Below are 17,817 nucleotides of genomic sequence, written 5' to 3'. Positions count from 1 at the left end.
AGTATATAAAATCATACATTGCAATGTCCTATCTGTCAATGAATACTTCAGCTTCAACCATAACAACACAAGAACACACAATAGATACAAACTCAAGGTTAATCGCACCAAACTTGATTGCAGGAAATACGACTTCAGCCACAGAGTGGTCCATGTCTGGAATCCTCTACCTGACTCTGTGGTTTCTTCCCCAAACCCCAAAAACTTTAACCTGCTTAGATTGTCTACTATTGACCTCACCCTTTTCCTAAGAGGTCTGTAGGCCCCGTGCATAAGCGCACCAACGTGCCTACTGTCCCTGTCCTATTGTTTCTTTTCATTTTTCTCATATGTATCCATTTCATGTATTCATAACTATGTTTATACTTATGCCTATTATCTTGTAAGCGATTGACAAATCAAATAAATAAATAAAAATAAATAAAACAATGGGAAAATAATGGGAGTCTAGGTAAAAGGGAGCATTCTTAACAGCTGTCAAAATGGCAGAGTAAGATTCCTGAGGCAGCCACAGGACCGCTGCCAAAGGAAGGAGATTGTGTAGGTGAAAGGAAAGGCAGGTCTATCGCAGCCCTTCGTTTCCATGATAGAAAAAAGATGTTGAGACTCTAGAAAAAGTTACAGAGAAGAGCAACCAGGATGATGAGGGGACTGGAGACTAAAACATGTGAAGAACGGTTGCAGGAACTGGGCCTGGCTAAGTCTTGGGAAGAGAAGGACCAGGGGAGACAGGAGAGCAGCCTTCCAACATTTGAGGGGCTGCCCCAAAGAAGAGGGAGTCAAGCTATTCTCCAAAGCACCTGAGGGGAGGACAAGAAACAAGGGAGGGCAATCCAGACGCTGGGACAGCTTTGTCCCCGATGCCATCCGTCTGGTAAACTTGCAAGGTTTGTTTTTCTTGCCGTGTACATCTGAACGAGACTGTGTTGTTTTTCATATGACGTCATATAACGTATGTGGGCACACACATCACTTTTATCCGTGTACTGGTTTGTTTGTCGTGTTCATGTCGTGTTTATTGGAGGTGGTGACCCTTTGAGAACTCTTGTGCAATGAAATCTCCGTTTTAATATACGCCGATTAGCGTACCTTCAAAGTGACAATAAAGTTATCCTAAGTCTAAGCCACCTGGAACTAAGGAGAAACTTCCTAACAGGGAGAACAATTGATCGGCGGAACAGTCTTGCCACTAGAAGTCATGGGTGCTCCAACCCTGGAGGGTTTTCGAGAAGAGACTGAAATGGTGTCGAGTTTCCTGCCTGGGCAGGGGCTGGACTAGAAGATCTCCAAGGTCCCTCCCACCTCTGTCAATCTGTTATTTTACGCAAGAGTGAAAGTCACGACCAGACGACGCTCACCGAGATTGTACTCCTGCACGCTGCTGATATAGCCGTAAAGAGGGCAATGCCCAAAGAGCACCAGCATCACCGCCGCGCCGTCCTGCAGGGTGACCATGTGGGCGGAGTGGCCCACCACGGCGTACTGCTCCTTGGCCTTTGGCGACAGGGGGACCCAGGAATGGTTGGAGATGTGGAAGACCCAGAGCTCCGTGGTTACGTTGCCGGTTTCGTCTATCTTGCCTCCATACATGTAGATTTTGTTCTAGAAGAAACAGAGAGAGGGCACGGAGGGACGTGTTAGGGTTACGGTCACGCCCCCTGTCAGAGTCTGAATCCGAAGAGGAGGACGACGTACAGCTGACAGGGAGTGGGAGCGTGGCTCCATTGGCTGTGGAGGAAATTGGGGAAGGGCAAAGTCCAGCTGGGCAGAGCAGGGGAGAGGGAGAACAAGGGAGATGGATTTCAGAGGAAAACCCAGGCCCACCCGCTCTTCATCCTAGGGCACACAGGAAGGAACGGAGAAGGGAGCAACATGGGTTGGGTGGCTTACGGGGAAGGAAAGGGCCCTGATTCCCTTCATTAGCCACAGCTGGGAAGAGAATTTAAAAGAGAAGCAAGTTGAGAGCGGCGTCTGCAGGAACAAACATGATTTTATCTTGTGTTGACAGTTGACTCCCAACGGTCACTAACGCCACATCACTCGAGGACTTCCTGTGCCGTTTTCCTCTAAGCCAGGGGTTTGGTATCCCAGCCAAATTAGAAAAGTTTCAGGAACGCAAAGAAATAAAAATTAAAAAAAGCCACTTACTTCGTGTAAGGCTATTGAATGCCCATATCTGATCCCCACGGCGTTGACGCTACTGCCCAGGCTCATCCATTCTCTGGACTCCAGATTATACCTGTGCGATAAAAAGGACAAAACACAACGCCTGAACTCCTTTCGCATGGGAGAACAAAGCCACTGTTCTCAAAGAAGAAAAACAAAGGAAGGCAGGAGGGAAAAAAGGCAGGAGATATTTTATGGATGAATGTCTGCTATGTCAATAAAAGCAAAGCTGATTTAGGTATGGGCTATACTGCTTTTTATATATATATATAGCAAAGAAACCATTCTGCACTAACGCTCAAAACTATTCACGGAGGGAACAATGGAAGCAGGAGGGCAGATCCACTCCATTGGCTTAGCAGCAACCTCACATCCTTCCCTCTTGGAAATTGTCCGAGGGAGACGAAAAATAAGCGGCTAGAAGAATTAGGGATCTACATACAGAAGTTGTAAATGGATAGGTTTTCTTTACCGCGGCGTCGTTTTCAGAAAATCCTTAAAGACTCCGTAAATTAACAAAGGGCAATATGTGTAGCTCAGGGGGTGAGCTGTGGGGTCCTTGGTGTTCTCTGAGCTTTGTGGTTCTTCATGACCCAACTAGGTAACATCATCAGTGCCAGAAGGAAGGGCGTTTGTGGAATGATGGAGGAGGAGAAGGGGGGGAGGAGGAGGAGGAGGAGGAGGAGGAGGAGGAGGAGGAGGAGGAGGAGGAGGAGGAGACAACAACTATGGGTCCTTAATGCTCTCTGAGGTTGACAAGACACTAGTATGTAAATTGAGAGCAAACCCCACTTCTTACTAGCCCTGATGATACCCCTTAAGTTTGAGGTCAGACAGCACCAAAGATTCCCTCAGTCAGGAAAGTGAATTTGTCAAACATGGACATAATTTAATGTAGAATACAAGGTGACATACCCCAGTTTCCTTCTCTAAGAAAACAAAATTAATGCAGTTCACCCACACAAAATAACCACCCAAAGAGAGAGAAAAAACCCACCAGGGACAAAATAATCAATGATCCATTTTTAAATTACCATATTCAGCACTCATGAGGTAAAGCACAAGAGGTGTTTTTTTTTAATTGCACATGTTGGGTGAGAAAAATGTTCACCCGCTGGAAGAAACAGTGGAGATTGTTAGGGGAGTAAAATGCTGACCCTGTAAACCGCTTAGAGAGGGCGGGAAAGCACTGTGAAGCGGCATATAAGTCCAAGGGCTATTGCTATTTATCTTTACTTTATAACGCCCAGTAATCAGTCAATCTTTGAAGAAGTCCTCCATTCATACAATTGCTGAGAAACCCACATGACTGTATAGTCAACCACATAGCAATAGTCCTTAGACTTATATACCGCTTCACCGTGTTTTACAGTCCTCTCTAAGTGGTTTACAGAGTCAGCCTCTTATCCCCAACTATCTGGGTCCTCATTTTACCAAACTCAGAAGGACGGAAGACTCAATCAAGATTAAGTCAATCAGGATCGAACGGCTGGCAGTGGGCGGAGTTAGCCTGCAATACTGCACTTTAACCACTGCGCCGCTACGGCTCACGTGCCTCTGAAACACCAAGAATTCTTGACCTGTCTAGCTTTTACGAGCTTAAGTCTTCTCAAAGGTGTTAGAAAGTCACACTACGATCAAAAGCCTATTGACACGCTCCTGTCCAAGGAGGAAGACGAACAGCCGACAGGGAGCGGGAGTGTGGCTCCGTTGGCTGGGGAGGAAACTGGGGAAGGGCAAAGTCCAGCTGGGCAGAGCAGGGAAGAGGGAGAACAAGGGAGAAGGAGTTCAGAGGAAGACCCAGACCCACCCCCCTCTTCATCCTAGGGCACGCAGGGAAGAACGGAGAAGGGAGAAACATGGGTTGCATGGCTTACGGGGGAGGAATGGGCCCTGATTCCCTTCATTAAGCACACCTGGGAAGAGAGTTTAAAAATGCACGCTGAGAGCAGCAGCTGCTGGGAACAAATATGAGTTTATCTTGTGTTGACTTTGCTTATCTGTGTTCCTAGCATCCTCCCAACCGTGTTCAGTTATTCCCGTTCCTTCACATCTGGAATTCCTTCCCCTGCCCTGCTGGACTAATGACCTCATTCTGCTTTGATTAAACTTATAGTTACAGTTTTTGTTGACCACGTTTTGGACTGGATTCTCTGCAGCCCAAGGCTGTTCCTGGGAGCGTTTTTCTCCAGCCCAGAAGGTAACCAGGACATTGGGGGCAAAGTTGGAGCTAATAAAGGGACTCCTATGGATTATCTAACTGGGTTGCCTTTGTGCCACGCCCCTTTGGGTCATCACACCTACTTCTAGTGTAGAGACCTTGCTGGATTTAATCTGCAGAAATTTACATTTCGTTCCCCGCTTTAACATCTATCCGGAAGAAAAGTCCCATTACTCACGCCAAGACCATCTGAGAGTCCGTGTGGTTGAACATGTAGCCACCGATCACCCACATGAGCTTGCCTTGCACGACGGCTTTGTGAGACGCTCGTGGGAGTTTGGGGATATAGAATTCCTCCCGGGTCCAAAAGGAGCGATTGGCTGGAACGGGAATTGAGCAGTCGACGCCTACGGGGAGCAAAACACGCCGTCCGTTACAACCTCGGGTAACTTAATGGAGCACTGTACAGATAGTCCTTGACTTATGACTACAAGCGAGCTCCAAATCTCAGCTGTTAAATGAGTTTTGACCCATTTTACGCCCCCGGTTGTTAAGTGAATCTGGAGCTGTTCAGTTAGCAACACGGTTGTTAAGTGAATCAGACTTCCCGATTTTAGTTTTGTTGGTTAGAAGGTTGCCAATGGAGATCGTGTGACCTCGGGGACAATGCAACCGTCACAAATATGAGTCAGTTGCCAAGTGTCTGGATTTTGAATCGTATGACCACAGGGTTTCTACAACGGTCGCATGTGTGAAAACTGGTCATAAGGGATGTTTTTTTTTTTCAGTGCCCCTGTTGCTTCAAACAGTCACAAAACCAACTGTTGTAAGTTGAGGACTACCTATACTGGTGATGGTGAACCTTTTTTGTTGTGGTGTGCCAAAAGCGTGAGCTTGCCGGCACTCACAATGCAATGCGCCCCACCCACCCCCGTGCATGCACGCACAAAACCCCACCTGCCCCCTTACCCTGCACTGTGCACGTTTCAGCTTGTTTGAGGCCGTTTTTGGCCTCCCGGAGGCTCGAGGAAGCCTCTGCAGCCTTGGAAGGGCAAAAATGGGCCCGTTTGGCAATTCTGGTATTTCTGGAAGGCCCGTTTTTCAGCCTCCCAAGGCTGCAGAGGCTTCCCTCGAGCCTCCAGGAGGGCGAAAACGGCCTCAAACAGGCCAAAAATCAGTTGGGAGGGGCACGCACACGCGCAGTACAGGTAAGTTTGGCTGGGGCTCGCGTACCCGCAGAAATGGTTCTGCGTGCGATTTGTGGCACACCTGCAATAGATTCGTCACCACAGACCTATACCTTGCCAGCTCACAGAAGTAACTTTTAGTAAACTGTTAAAAAACAGATAAAATGTTATCCTTTCATCCAATGGTCATATATGTCTTTATTATATTTTATACCTATCTATTAAACCGATTACAAAATCAACCAATCTATTACATTACCATGTCTTTTTGTCCAACCAACATACATTTGAAAATAAAATTTGAACTATCTCATATAAAGTGATAGAATAAATAGTTTGGTCACAGATGATTAATAAATAAGTGATAAGCATATATGCATATGTTAGCTTGACAATGTGGAAATTTATATAAATTGAGAAAGGACTACTAAAGAATAGCACAAAAGGTTTGTAACCAACTGACACTGTATGTATGTACGATGGAAGAGGTTTTTTTTATGCTTTTGTGTTTTGTTTGTATATGTTTGTTTTAAAAAAATAAAAACTTTTTCAAAAAACAACAACAACCAGATAGAATGATGGCAGTCGGGGAATAGTTTTAAACAAGAGCTGGACACGGGTTCAAACGATCACACGTGCCAATACAGGAAGAGCTCTGTTGCCCACCGCCTCATGCAACCATCAAAATGTTAACCGTGCTGGGAAAAATAATTTGCTGACCAAGGCGTGCATTCGCAACCTTCACAGCATCTTTCTTGTTCTTGTTTCTCTTTTTATATTTTCGTACTGTGTTTCCCTGAAAATAAGATCCTGTCTTGTATTTTTTTTTTGGCCACCAAAAGAGGCACCAGGTCTTATTTTCGGGGGATGCCATCCACTGATTAACCTCTCTTGCATGCATCGCCCCCTGGCCTCCTTTTCGCTGTCAGAGGCCTTCAGGAGCTTCTTCTTCTGCAGCCGGCAAGGCTTTCCTGAAGGCCTCTGGAGAGGATAACAAGAGCTCTGGATCGATCCTGAGCTTTGTTCTCAGCTACAGAGGCCTTCAGGGAAGCCTTCCAGGTCTTGCCGGCCAAGACTTGACCAAGACGTCGTAGACGGTAATTACGCGTAGGTTTATTTTAAAAACAAGTCTTATTTTATTGCAACGCTGGGAATTGTTTTTCATTCCAAGCGGTAATGAATCTCAAAACAGTCCCTCGAGATCAGCACCCACCTTTCTTTTCTGTGAAGGGCTGCCAATAATGGAAGTATCAAATGAACTAGAAAAAAAAAACTAAATGAAGTACAAAGAGCTTCTAGAATAAATCTGAAGCGAACGAATGACTTTGCTTCCTGCAAAGGTTTCGTCATCTTGGCCTGACTTTTATCCCTTAGGGGAGGAGCCATCACCTCCCAGACTTACTCCCAAGTTTCCCCTTTTGTCTCAGCTGGCTCTCGCCTTCTAGCAGCTCTGCGCACACGCGCACTGGGAACAGGCTCCCCTGGTTCCTCTTCCTCGCTGCTGCCAGACTCCGGAGGCTCCGAAGGCAGCACCCCACTCCCAGATGGTCCTGGCCCCATCTCTGCATCGGATGCAGGACCCTCGTCCGAGTCCTCTCCAGACTCTCAGACTGGTCCCCGTTCTTCCCCACTGTCCGATTCTGCTGCCGGCTGCACAGACTGCCGGCGAACGACAACAGAAGCGGTCGCAGCTGAAAACGGAGCTTGGGAGCACATTTTTGCTGCCAAAAAGGCTTGGTGTTGCCACAGGCGTCCCCAACACGAGTGACATCGAGCTGACCACACCCACCCTGCCCCCCACCCCCCGCATCCCCGAGGTCAAACGCAACCCTTGATGCGGCCCTCAGTGAAATCGAGTTTGACACCCCTGTCCTACGACAGCTGCGATGGAAGTATAAATAGTTGGTTAGAAAAGCGAGGCAAATGCCGTTTGAAGCCTCTCGGGGCATCCAATGCCCAGAAGTGCAAATCAGTGTGTGTGTGTGTGTGTGTGTGTGTGTGTGTGTGTGCGTGTTTTCTTTTGTACCTACCTTGCCAACCGGGGTAACAGACGCAGCCCTGAGTTCCGTTCACGCTGCACTGACCCCTTTCCGAAAAGCCACAGTCTTCCGGGCAGTTGGGGATATCACAGGCCTCTCCTTTCCAGTGTTCCCAACACTCACATTCCACTGCTTGGCTGCCGTTCACAGGCCGGCATTCCCCTCTGCCAGAGCAGTTCTGGGGACAGACGTTAAAGCTGCAAACAGAGATTCGAATCAGTGCCTTTTTTTTTTTTTTTTTGCGAGCCTCTGGCACGACGGCTGGATCCCAGAGTCATCCTTCAACTCCGGGGAACCGGGCCGTCGTGCACAGGTGGCTAAAGGTAAGAAAAATAAGAACCGTGAGAACAATCCTCTTTTCACCGGGGGTTTCGCAATGCTACCTAAAGAAAAATTTAAGCTGCAGCCACCTAGATTTTAAAAGAGAATATTTATAGCACGGGGGGGGCTGAACTGTGGGATCCCTGGTGGTTTTCTTGCAGACGTTTTATTAGCCAAGTAGATAACGTCATCAGTATTGGAAGGGAGCGGGGTTTGTGGTGGGAAGGAGGAAGAGGACGACTGTGGGGTCCTTGATGCTCTCTGAGCTTGGTGGTTTCCTCGCAGACGTTTCATTACTCAACTAGCTAACACCATCAGTGTTGGAAGGGAGTGGGGGTTTGGGAGGAGGGAAGGGGAGGAGGAGAAGGAATGGCGGGGTCCTTGGCACAGTTCCCTTGCAGAGGTGTCATTACACCACTAAGTAACATCATCAGTGCGGAAAGAGGGGGGGTTTTGTGAGGGGGGAGGAGGAAGAGGAGGAGGAGGAGGACGGTAGTGTCCTTGGTATTGAGGTTGGTGGTTTTCTTGCAGACCAGCACTGAGGATGTTCCCTAGTTGGGTCATGTGACGTCTGCAAGAAAACCACCAAGCTCAAAGAGCTCGAAGGACCTCACAGTCATTATTTTCCTCCTCCTCCTCCTCCTCCCTCCTCCTCCTTCATTTGCTCCTCCTCCTTCCTTCTTCCTTCTCCTCCTCCTCCTCCTCCTCCTCCTCCTCCTCCACCACCCCCCTCCTCCTCCCCTCCTCCTTTTCGCAAGCGCCACTGCCTTGTAGCACTGATGATGTTAACTAGTTGGGTCATGAAACCTCTGCAAGAAAACCACCAAGCTCAGAGAGCACCAAGGACCTCACAGTCACTATTTTCCTCCTCCTCCTCCTCCTCCTCCTCCTCCTTTCGCAAGCCCCACTGCCTTGTAGCACTGATGATGTTCCCTAGTTGGGTCATGAAACCTCTGCAAGAAACCCACCAAGCTCAGGAAGCACCAAGCACCCCACGGTTCACCCCTGCAGCTACAAATATCCTTTTCTAAGCAAACAGACTTTGAGATGAAACCATGAACTAACAAATTCACTCCTGCGCCTCGACCCATCCCACTCCCGAAGGCAACGAAACCACGCCTCCTTTGCAATACTTCGGACCAAAGCCACACGAAACTTTGCAAGAGGAGCACCACTAAGTTCTGAAAATAAACAAGGAAAAAAAAACTCGCCTGGTGCGCAAAGCCACCAAAAAGGAAGTGGTTCACGAGACAGGCAACCTACTCTCTGGGGAAGCATTTCTGATTCCGCTGGCTGAGGAAATTCTGGGCGTTGGAAGGTCCAGCCGTCTTAAAACTGCACGGCGGAAGAAAAAATCCACCGGAGAGAGTCCTCCCTCCACCTTGTCTCTGAGTCAGGAGAAGTCAGGCGGCAGCAACACGCGGTGGATTTATTTATTTCCACCAACGCAAAGACGTCTAACGCCTGCCTTGCAGCAAAAGCCTTTCCTGGCGGTTCGCAGCCGCTTCAATTAAGACAACGCCCGTTGTTTAAAACCTGATTCCTGACACCTAAGGGGCACAATTCTGGCCCAGAGGGAGAAATTGTCCCTCCGCTCTGGACAGGGTGGCCCTCTACAACCGTGTCCCTCAACGTTGGCTCTTCTCAATGACTTTGACGGTGACATTCCAAGAGACATCACAAGGGGGCGCTGGTGTTCCTCCGATTCCACATTCTGTCTGTTTCTCCCATTCATAAGATTCATAAGATTCATAAGAATTTATTTGTCATTACACTCGCAAGCGGGTGCAACGAAATGAGGTGCTGTTCCACAAGTAAAACTGGACAACACCATTGAAAGAAAAATAAAATTAAACACAAAAGACCATACAATAATCTCTATACAATTTAAAAATGTAAATACCCCCATTACTCTCAGCCATTAAATTCCACAAAAATCTTATGACCCTGCAGTCAAACTCAAAACTGCACTCGGATAAAAACTGTTCTTAAATCTAGTCGTCCTTGTTCTTAATACCCTGAATCTCCTTCTCGATGGTAATAGTTCAAAGAGCTGATGTCCCGGATGAGAGGAGTCATTGCAGCGCCAACAGAAATATTATTATTATTATTATTATTGCCTTTATTGTCAGAGTACAACATGTGTACAATGAGATTGGCTGAGCCTCCTTTCATGCACACACACACACAACGCTTGGCGCATCACTTGAACACGATCGGCATTGACAAAAATCCCCATCGGTCAATTGCAAGAGGCAGCTTTAACTCGGGACAGCTTTACATCCTGCGACGAGACTGCTAACACTGTCCGCCATCAACATCTGCCTATCCCAAGGTCCTTGGGGAGAACTCGAGGGGTGGACAAAACGGCCCAATCCAGCCTACACACCTGGCTGGCAGGACAACCCACCGTAATAGTTTATTACATTTATATGCTGCCTGGTTCCCAGCAAATCTAGGTGGCTGACCATGGTGGAAAGGTTTAAAACAAAGAGAAAAAGAGAGGGAACTGTAGAACCATGGTTCTCAACCTTAGAAACATGGCTGAGTGGACTTCAACTCCCAGAATTCCCCAGCCGGCTAATAGCCAGCTTAGTGGTTTCTCGCAGATGTTTCATTACCAAACTAGGCAATGACATCAGTGCTTGCATCATCAGCCTGCAATAAAACCGCCAACATCGGAGACCGCCAAGGATGCCCCAGTCTTCCTCACGCTCTTCCTTATCCTCTCCCGGTACCACTCTCCCTCCGGGCTCCTCCTCCTCTCTGCAAACCCTTTCAGCACTGATGATGTTACCTAGTTGGGTCATGAAATGTCTGCAAGGAGCTCAGAGAGCACCAAGGACCCCACAGTCCTCTTCCTCCTCTCTGCAAACCCCTCTCCCTTCTAACACTGATGGTGTTACCTAGTTGGGTCATGAAAAGTCGGCAAGAAAACCACCCAGCTCAGAGAGCACCAAGGACCTCACAGCCCTCCTCCTCCTCCTCCTTTTTTTTGCAAAACTCTATTCCCTTCTAGCACTGATAATGTTACCTAGTTTGGTAATAAAACGTCCACAAGAAAACCACCAAGCTCAGAGAGCACCAAACCCCCCACAATCATCTCCTCCTCCTCCCCTCCTCCTCCTCCTCCCTGCAAACGCCACTCCATTCTAACACTGATGAAGTTCCCTAGTTGGGTAATGAAACGCCTGCAAGAAAACCACCAATCTCAGAGAGCATCAAGGACCCCAGAGACCTCCTTCCCTTCCCTCCCTCCTCCTCCTCTTCTCTGCAAAACCTTTCCTTTCCTTTCCTTTCCTTTCCTTTCCTTCCTTCCTTTCCTTTCCTTTCCCTTCCTTCTTCTTCTTCTTCCTTCCTTCCTTCCTTTTTCTTTCTTTCCTTTCCTTCCTTCTTCTTCTTCCTTCCTTCCTTCCTTCCTTCTTTTCCTTTCCTTCCTTTCCTTCCCTTCTTCTCCTTTCCTTTCCTTTCCTTTCCTTTCCTTTCCTTTCCTTTCCTTTCCTTTCCTTTCTTTCCTTTCCTTCCTTCCTCCCTTCCTTCCTTTCCTTTCCTTTCCTTTCCTTTCCCTTCCTTCCTTCCATCCGTCTGCAATCCCCACTTCCCTCTAGCCCTGATGAGGTTACCTAGTTGGGTAATGAAACGTCTGCAAGAAAACCACCAAGCTCAGAGAATACCAGAGACGGGCTGAATTGCGGGACGTTAAGTCGAGGACTATCTGTACAGAGTCCAAGGGTGGGAGGTGCATGCAGGGGGGGGGGGGGGTAGCTTACTGGTAGGTGATGTTGAACCCTGTCAGGTTGTAGGCGGCGTCACTGAAGAAGTGCAGGAGTGCGTAGCCGGAGGTGGCCGTGACTTCGGGGACCGTCTCGTTACTCTCCCGTTCGGGAACGATCAGGCCGCTAAAATTGAACAAGGTGAGGGGATTCAATAACTGGACACAGGATTGTAAACACAGAGCAGGTTAAACCAGTGAAGGCACAACCCTGTTTGTTCTGGGGTGCCAAAAGCGTGCGCACGCGGCAAGAGCCGGTACCCACAATGCAATGCACCCTGCCCCCCGCGCCCCCGCGAATGTGTGTGTGTGTAACACCCGCCTATCCCCTTACCTGCACTGCGCACGCCTCCCAGCTGATTTTCGGCCCGTTTGAGGCTGTCTTCGCCCTCCCGGAGGCTCGAGGGAAGCCTCTGCAGCCTCAGGAGGCTGAAAAACGGGCCTTCCGGAAATACCAGAAGTGCCTAAACGGGCCCGTTTTTCGGCCTCCAGAGGTTGCAGAGGCTTCCCTCGAACCCCCGGGAGGGCGAAAAAGGCCTCAAACGGGCCCAAAATTAGCTGGGAGGCGCGCGCATGCGCAGTGCAGGTAAGTTTGGCTGGGGCTCGTGTGCCCGCACAAATGGCTCTGTGCCATAGGTTCGCCCTCACGGGGTTAAAACTGTTGTGGGATTTCCAAACACAGGGAGTCCCCAACTTATAACCGTTCATTTAGTGACCGTTCAACGTCACGACAACGCTGGGAAAAAAACAACAACAACTCAGGACCGTTTTTCGCCCTTACGACCGTTACAGCCTCTTACGACCACTGTAGCGTCCTGGAGGTTACCTGACCCCCTCTCCTTTAACGACCTTCTGACAAACAAAGTCAATGGGGGGAAGACGGATTCCCTTAACAACCAGATTGCTAACTTAGAGACTGCAGGGATTCACTGAACGACGGCGGCAAGAAAGCTCGTGACTCTGGGACACTGCAACTGTCGGAAGTATGAACAAGGTACCAAGCCTCCAAATTTTGATCATATGACCCCGGGGGTGCTGCAACAGTTGGAAGTATGAAAACTGACCATAAGTCACTTTTTTTTTTCAGTGCCGGTTACTTCGACCATTAAGTGAATAGTCCTCAATGCAAGTTGAGGACTACCGGTATCATACTTGCAGGATAGCTCTTTCCTCAATAGCCAAGTTTCTTCCCTCTCTCTCTCTCCTTTGTCTCTCTCCTTCCTTCCTTCCTTCCTTCCTTCCTTCCTTCCTTCCTTCCTTCCTTCCTTCCTTCCTTCCTCCCCCCTTTGATATTTTGTTTTGTTTTGTTTTATTCTTATTTTATTTTCGTACCCCACCTTTATTATTTTTACAAATAACTTGAGCTGGCAAATATATGTAATGCTCATTCCTCCTCCTCTTTTCCCTACAACAACCCTGTGAAGCAGGTTGATCTGAGAGAGACTGACTGGCCCAAATTTGGGTGGTCCGCAGAGAAATGCCCTCCCCACCCCAAAGCAACTAATCCAGGCTGTGCAGGAACACAAGGCTGCGCCGCCCACGCGGCCCGCGGGAACACAAGGCTTGCACATCGCTTGCATTGTGAACAACACGAGAGTAGTGAGGGGAGGGGAAAGGGCGGAGAGGGGGAACACGCCCACGCACCCCACACGCCTGGCCTGGCCACCGGGCTGCTTCTTTCCGCTTCTTCCTTCTTCTACTTTTGGCTTCACACAAGGAAAGCCGCAAAAGTCTTTCTTTCTCTCCCCCAAACTCCACCAGAAATGAGTCTTTGGGACCCTGCAAGGCCTCCTGCTCCAAGAGGCTGAGCTGGCAAGACTCATTTCTGGCGGAGTTTGGGGAGAGAAAAAAGACTTCTGCGGCTTCTGCTGCTTTCCTTGCAGGAAGCCAAAGTCTCTCTCTCTCTCTCTCTCTCTCTCTCTCTCTCTCTCTCTTTCCCCTGAGAAGGAGCTGGAGATGTTATCCTGCAATCCCAAATACAGAACAATCGATCAGTAGGAAAACGGGGTGGGGATTTTCCTGCAGACTTTTTTGGGGGATTTTCCCAGGGTCTCTGGTCCGCGGGATTTAAAATGATGAGTTTGAGGGTTCCTGAGGTCCAAAAGGTCGGCGACCCCTGCTTTAGATATCTTCATTTCCATTTGGGGGGGATGTCACAGAGAATGAACGCAGGCGGCCAATCTCTCACACGGACAGGAAGAAGCCAACGTGTGTTCATCCTGAGGCTACCTTCCATCTTTGTGCAAAGGTTAAGATGCTGTTTTGTAGGTGTCTGAATTACTCGGGGGGGGCGATTAAATCCTCATTAATCAGAGAAGTAAATAAAAACAGCCAAGCTGCAGCGGGTTCATTACACCTGTGACTGATGAAAAGGCCACCTTAAACCCGATTTTTGATGCTAACATCGGAAAAGAAATGTCTCTTTTACTCTAGCCAGGCAGATAGGCTGTCCTTGACTTACGACAACAGTGAAAAAAAGTGACTTATTGTGACTGCTTTTCACACTTATGACCCTTGCAGACACCCCCATGGTTACGCAATCAAAATGCAGACCCTTGGCAACTGACTTCTATTTACGACGGCCGCAGTGTGTCCCGGGGTCACGTGATCCCCTTTTGGGACCTTCTGACAGGCAAAGTTATTGGGGAAGCCAGATTCACTTAACGACCGTGTTGCTAGTTTAACAACTGCAGGGATTCACTTGATAACTGTGACAAGAAAGGTCGTAAAATGGAGCAAAACTCGCTTCCTCACTTGTCTCACTTAGCAACAGAAATTTTGGGTTCCACTGTATTCATAACTTGAGGACTATCTATATTACTGAGGCAATAAACTACCTCCAGGGACTTAATGGATCCCTTAAAACACAAAAATAACATAGAACATAGAATAATAGAGTTGGAAGGGACCTTGGAGGTCAGTTAGTCCAACCCCTTGCTTGGGCAGGAGACCCTATACCATTTCAGATAAACGGTTCCTCCCTCCCTCCCTTTTCCTTTCTTCCTTCCCTTCCCTTCCTTCCTTTTCTCCTTCCTCTCTCCCTTCTCTATTGCCTTCCTTCCTTCCTTCAATCCCTCCCTCCCTTCCTCTCCCTTTTCCTTTCTTCCTTCCCTCCTTTTCTCCTTCCTCTCTCCCTTCCCTTTTCCTTTCTTCCTTCCCTTCCCTTCCCTCCTTCCTTTACTCCTTCCTCTCTCCCTTCCCTTTTCCTTTCTTCCTTCCCTTCCCTTCCCTCCTTCCTTTACTCCTTCCTCTCTCCCTTCCTTTTCCTTTCTTCCTTCCTTTTCTCCTTCCTCTCTCCCTTCCCTTTTCCTTTCTTCCTTCCCTTCCCTTCCCTCCTTCCTTTACTCCTTCCTCTCTCCCTTCCCTTTTCCTTTCTTCCTTCCTTTTCTCCTTCCTCTCTCCCTTCTTTTGCCTTCCTTCCTTCCTTCCTTTCTCAATCCCTCCCTCCCTTCCTCCCTTCCTCTCCCTTTTCCTTTCTTCCTTCCCTTCCCTCCTTCCTTCCTTTTCTCCTTCCTCTCTCCCTTCCCTTTTCCTTTCTTCCTTCCCTTCCCTTCCCTTCCCTCCTTCCTTTACTCCTTCCTCTCTCCCTTCCCTTCCCTCCTTCCTTCCTTTTCTTCCTTCCTCTCTCCCTTCCCTTTTCCTTTCTTCCTTCCCTTCCCTTCCCTCCTTCCTTTACTCCTTCCTCTCTCCCTTCCCTTTTCCTTTCTTCCTTCCTCTCTCCCTTCTCTTTGCCTTCCTTCCTTCTTCCTTCCTTCCTTCCTTCCTTCCTTCCTTCCTCAATCTCTCCCTCTCTCTCCCTTTCTTCCTTCCCTTCCTTCATTTTTCTCCTCCTTCCTCTCTCCCTTCCCTTTTGCCTTCCTTCCTTCCTTTCCTTTCCCTCCTCCCTCTCTCTCGTTTCCCTTTCCTTTTCTTTTCTTATTTCTTTCAGTTGTCTTTTCTTCATGCCAAATTCAGATGAAGCCTCCTCAAACGACCTTCTTGTGGCTCATTAGATCTATTCTAACAGAGTGCACGTTCGGTTTACATTTGTAGGAGAACAAAAATCAGATTATTAGTTTTTTTAATGCTGCCTTTTGCACCTCTGTTTTATTTTTTATTTTTTGCTTTGCCTTTGCTTTGCCTTTGGGGCCCCAGCGCTCTTATTGTGATGCTTTCGTTTTAAAGCCCTTTTCTCTCCGGATATGTTTTGCCGTAGATCACTGGGTGGGGGGGTTTCCTCGGGGAGGATGAAAAGTACAGAAATCCAAACCAAATTAAAAACAAGGACGACGGCAGATAACAATGCAACAAACCCAGCCTCGCCCCTCCCCGTCCTTTCTCAGCCTCCCTCACCCAACCTGGTTCCCGTGGCAACGCTTGGGTCTCCAACCGGGACAAACCTCCGAAGGGCATTTGAAGATGAAAAGGCCCCTGCGACAGCTGATTCCGGCGGACACAAAGCGGGAAACTCCTTAAAAATTCATCCGGAAACATCCGCTTCCTTAAATGCCGTCAAGCAGGGGTCTCCAACCTTTGCAACTTTAAGACTTTTTTTGGGGAGGGGGGGTTTAAAAAGTTTTTTATTTTTTTATATCTCAAAAACATCTCTTTCGGTGAACAGCCCGGTTCCAGGTTTTGCACGTTTCTGTACAAACATGACTTCGGTTACATCTTCCTCATCTTCACATTTGGTTTCACATCGTATCATTACGTTCCATAGTTTCTACAAATTTTCTCAGGTATTCTTATATTCTTCACATTTATTTTGTATCTTTCCTATTCCTTTCTGAACTTATTTCTTTTTTTTAATTTGAAATGGGTTTTTCCTCTCTTCGTTAACTTGAAAGACTTCTGGACTTCAACTCCCAGAATTCCTCAGCCAGCATTGGCCGAGGAAATCTGGGAGTTGAAGTCCACAAGTCTCCAAGGTGCAAAGGTTGGAGAACCCCCTCGCCCTAAAGGAAACGCTGACCTTCCAAGTGCACGATACGAATTCTCACGTTGTTTTTTCCCCGCTCCCCACCGGATCTTACCTAAAAGCAGCCAGTAACGGAGCATAGATGGAGTCTCCATCGTACACGTAGAGGTGATCCCAGCTGCATTCGGTTGCAAAGTGATTAAACCGGAGCCTCAAGACGGAATTGGGCCTAGAAAAAAGGAAATGCATTCAAAAACAGCCTTTTTCCAAAACAAACCAAAAAAGGCACCAACATACACGCTTTTCCTATTTGCACGGCACGTCCCTTCCTCCGAGAGTTGTGGAGGCCACTTGGAGGTTTATCTGTGCCTTCAGGATCACCCAAATGATCTTCAAGGAAAAAACAAAGTCCAGTTGCCTTTTGGAAAAGTACCGTTTTATTGTGGTTTGCGGCCCGTGCAGATGGTGGCGGAATCGGACAGTGGGGAAGAACAGGGACCAGTCCAGGAGTCTGGAGAGGACTCGGATAAGGGTCCTGCATCCTATGCAGGGATGGGGCCAGGACCATCTGGGAGTCGGGTGCTGACTCCAGAGCAGCAGCGAGGCAGAGGAACAAGGGGAGTCCAGATTCCCCAGCTCAATTTCTAAAAGCGAATCGCCTCTAATATACAAACTTGATACGCACATACACGCAGTTGTTTCTCAAGCTTGGGCACTTTTAAGGCACGTGGACTTCAACTCCCAGAATTCCCCAGCTCGCCATTCTGGCTAAGGAATCCTGGGAGCTGAAGTTCACAAGGCGGCTAGAGCATTCTGGGACTTGAAGTCCACTCGTCTTAAAAGCGGGCAACCTTGAGACACTCTGCATAAAGAAGGAAGAAAATATAAAACTAACGGAACAGGAATGTTCATTATATGCAGATAAAAGTCTGGACAATTCAGTTCCAGAAAAAAAAATTAACCAGATGTGGTACTCACTTTCCTTCTATAAGCCACGTGCATTTTGTTTTGTATTTGTAATTTCCCGGCCCGTCCGTTACGTATCCTGAAGATCCGGTAAGCCTGTGAAAAGAAAACTAAGCATGTAACACTCCCTTAACCACTTACAATTATATTCTTCCACCCCAAATGCCCTAAAATAAAGGGTCAGGGTTATTAACCTCCTTCTTTTACAAACGAATGGCGCAATTATTCTTGGAATACAGGTCTGGCCGGTGCAATTCAGAAAGGAGACTGGGGAAGGGGCAGAAAGACAGGGGAAAAAAAATCAGGAA

General features: G+C 48.0%; 1 protein-coding gene across 2 annotated transcripts in view; it reads right to left on the bottom strand.

The window, feature by feature from the left end:
- The window catches only part of ATRN (attractin), a 199,042-nt gene that overhangs the window by 120,488 nt on the left and 60,737 nt on the right, over positions 1 to 17,817 (bottom strand). For both annotated transcript variants that reach the window (XM_087935676.1, XM_087935677.1), the window contains exons 2-8: positions 17,522 to 17,605; positions 16,659 to 16,772; positions 11,645 to 11,773; positions 7,545 to 7,750; positions 4,566 to 4,734; positions 2,149 to 2,239; positions 1,359 to 1,602 (exon numbers count right to left, since the gene is read on the bottom strand). In XM_087935676.1, coding sequence (XP_087791802.1) covers positions 1,359 to 1,602; positions 2,149 to 2,239; positions 4,566 to 4,734; positions 7,545 to 7,750; positions 11,645 to 11,773; positions 16,659 to 16,772; positions 17,522 to 17,605 — 1,037 coding nt within the window. The remainder of the gene's footprint in view (positions 1 to 1,358; positions 1,603 to 2,148; positions 2,240 to 4,565; positions 4,735 to 7,544; positions 7,751 to 11,644; positions 11,774 to 16,658; positions 16,773 to 17,521; positions 17,606 to 17,817) is intronic.

Source organism: Pseudonaja textilis, chromosome 6 (genome assembly GCF_049901715.1).
Source record: "Pseudonaja textilis isolate UNSWEBS1 chromosome 6, rPseTex1.2, whole genome shotgun sequence".
NCBI classification, from domain to species: domain Eukaryota; kingdom Metazoa; phylum Chordata; class Lepidosauria; order Squamata; family Elapidae; genus Pseudonaja; species Pseudonaja textilis.
Note: the sequence above shows the minus strand (reverse complement) of the source record. Positions and strands in the feature narration are given on the sequence as shown.